Source organism: Protobothrops mucrosquamatus, unplaced genomic scaffold (genome assembly GCF_001527695.2).
Source record: "Protobothrops mucrosquamatus isolate PMUCROS unplaced genomic scaffold, P.Mucros_1.0 scaffold_177, whole genome shotgun sequence".
Lineage (NCBI taxonomy): Eukaryota > Metazoa > Chordata > Lepidosauria > Squamata > Viperidae > Protobothrops > Protobothrops mucrosquamatus.
The window spans coordinates 1757707-1759281 of record NW_015386253.1 but is presented as its reverse complement, the minus strand read 5'-3'; the positions used below and the strand labels follow the sequence as shown (position 1 = coordinate 1759281).

The 1575-nt window shown below is 44.5% G+C and overlaps 1 protein-coding gene across 3 annotated transcripts in view; it reads left to right on the top strand.

The window, feature by feature from the left end:
- The window catches only part of TRAK1 (trafficking kinesin protein 1), an 84105-nt gene that overhangs the window by 23378 nt on the left and 59152 nt on the right, over window positions 1-1575 (top strand). For all 3 annotated transcript variants that reach the window (XM_015822820.2, XM_029285508.1, XM_029285505.1), the window contains one exon: window positions 170-286. In XM_015822820.2, the coding sequence (XP_015678306.2) occupies window positions 170-286 (117 nt within the window). The remainder of the gene's footprint in view (window positions 1-169; window positions 287-1575) is intronic.

Sequence of the window (1575 nt, the reverse complement as noted above, 5' to 3'; positions counted from 1 at the left end):
AAATAATTCAAGGTGATGGTCATTTCCTTTGTGAGCCATAACTCAGATTTCCTTCCTTCCTTCCTTCCTTCCTTCCTTCCTTCCTTCCTTCCTTCCTTCCTTCCTTCCTTCCTTCCTTCCTTTCCTCCCTCCCTCCCTCCCTCCCTCCCTCCCTCCCTCCCTTCAACAGAAAGAACGGGATTTAGAATTAGCTGCTCGAATTGGTCAGTCATTGCTAAAGAAGAATAAAACTCTTACTGAGAGAAATGAACTTCTTGAAGAACAAGTAGAGCATATCAGGGAAGAGGTAAGAATAGTCACGTATGCTTTACACAAAATATTTTTCCTTGTTCCTGCTTCAAATGAAACCTGCTTGGCTTTATTTGCTTATATATGTAGATTTTGATTTAAGCAGATAGTAACAATGGATCCATGAGCTGTGTCCAACATTATTTATTTATTTATATCCCATTTTATTGTTTTTATAAATACTTCAAGACAGCAACAAACCTTTGAAATGAGTTGGGCTGAAAGAGAATGACTGGCCCAAAGTTGCCTAATTGGCTATCACAGTGATGGCGAACCTTTTAGAGACCGAGTGCCCAAAACCTGCCCCCACTCCGCCTTCCACCCTGCCTGCTCCGCCCCCACCTGCCCCTGCCCCGCCCACCTGCAGGGACACACACCACCTCCATGGCTCGCAGCAGATCACCAAGGCAGCCCTGCAGCACCATGGCAGCCACGCCTTCTGCCCTCACCCCACAGCATCATCTGCAGGCTATGGGGCATGAAGGCAGAGTCTTGTCCCTACTGCCCGGCTATGTCCTTGGCTGTGCTGCTCCATGTGGGCCGCACCCGGGGGTGATTCTCCTCCAGGGAGGCTGCTGGTGAGGAGGGGGCCATGGGGAGAGGCTGGGCTGGGGCAACAGCACGCGTGCCCACAGAGAGGGCTCTGAGTGCCGCCTCTGGCACCCATGCCATAGGTTTGCCATCACTGGGCTATCATGTTTAAGCAGGGATTAGACCTCACGGTCTCCTGGTTTCTAGCCCCGATGCCTTAACCACTACACCAAAGTGGCTGTTTAACTCTTGGATATGCTTTCCTTCCTCATTATCAAACTGGTACTGTAATCCGTGCCGCACCTTTGTGGACTCACAGGTTTAACTCCTTTTTCTACTAGCTTCTTCTGAGTCATACAAGTATGTCAGAGCTTAGTAGGGAAAGGAAGTATTCTGAATAGCAGGATTTTTTTTTTTTTTCAACAAAATTTTTATTGGTTTTATTTTACATGGTGGCAAGGCCATCAATTAATCAAAACAAAATCATATTTATACAATTCAAATTATTTCAATATAATTAACTCAATTATACATATAACTAATCTATTATTATTTTGATATATCCTACTTCCCCTTAAGTCAATACTAGTAACTCTATTTCTATACTCCTCCCACCCCCATCCCCACCTAACCCCCCCAGACTTCCCAGAACTGATTACAGGATTAAACATTCATCTTCCCAAGTCTATATAAAACTACCCATTATAAACTAATCTATTATAAACATGCTTTAACTCATAAAAAAAAAAAATGCTC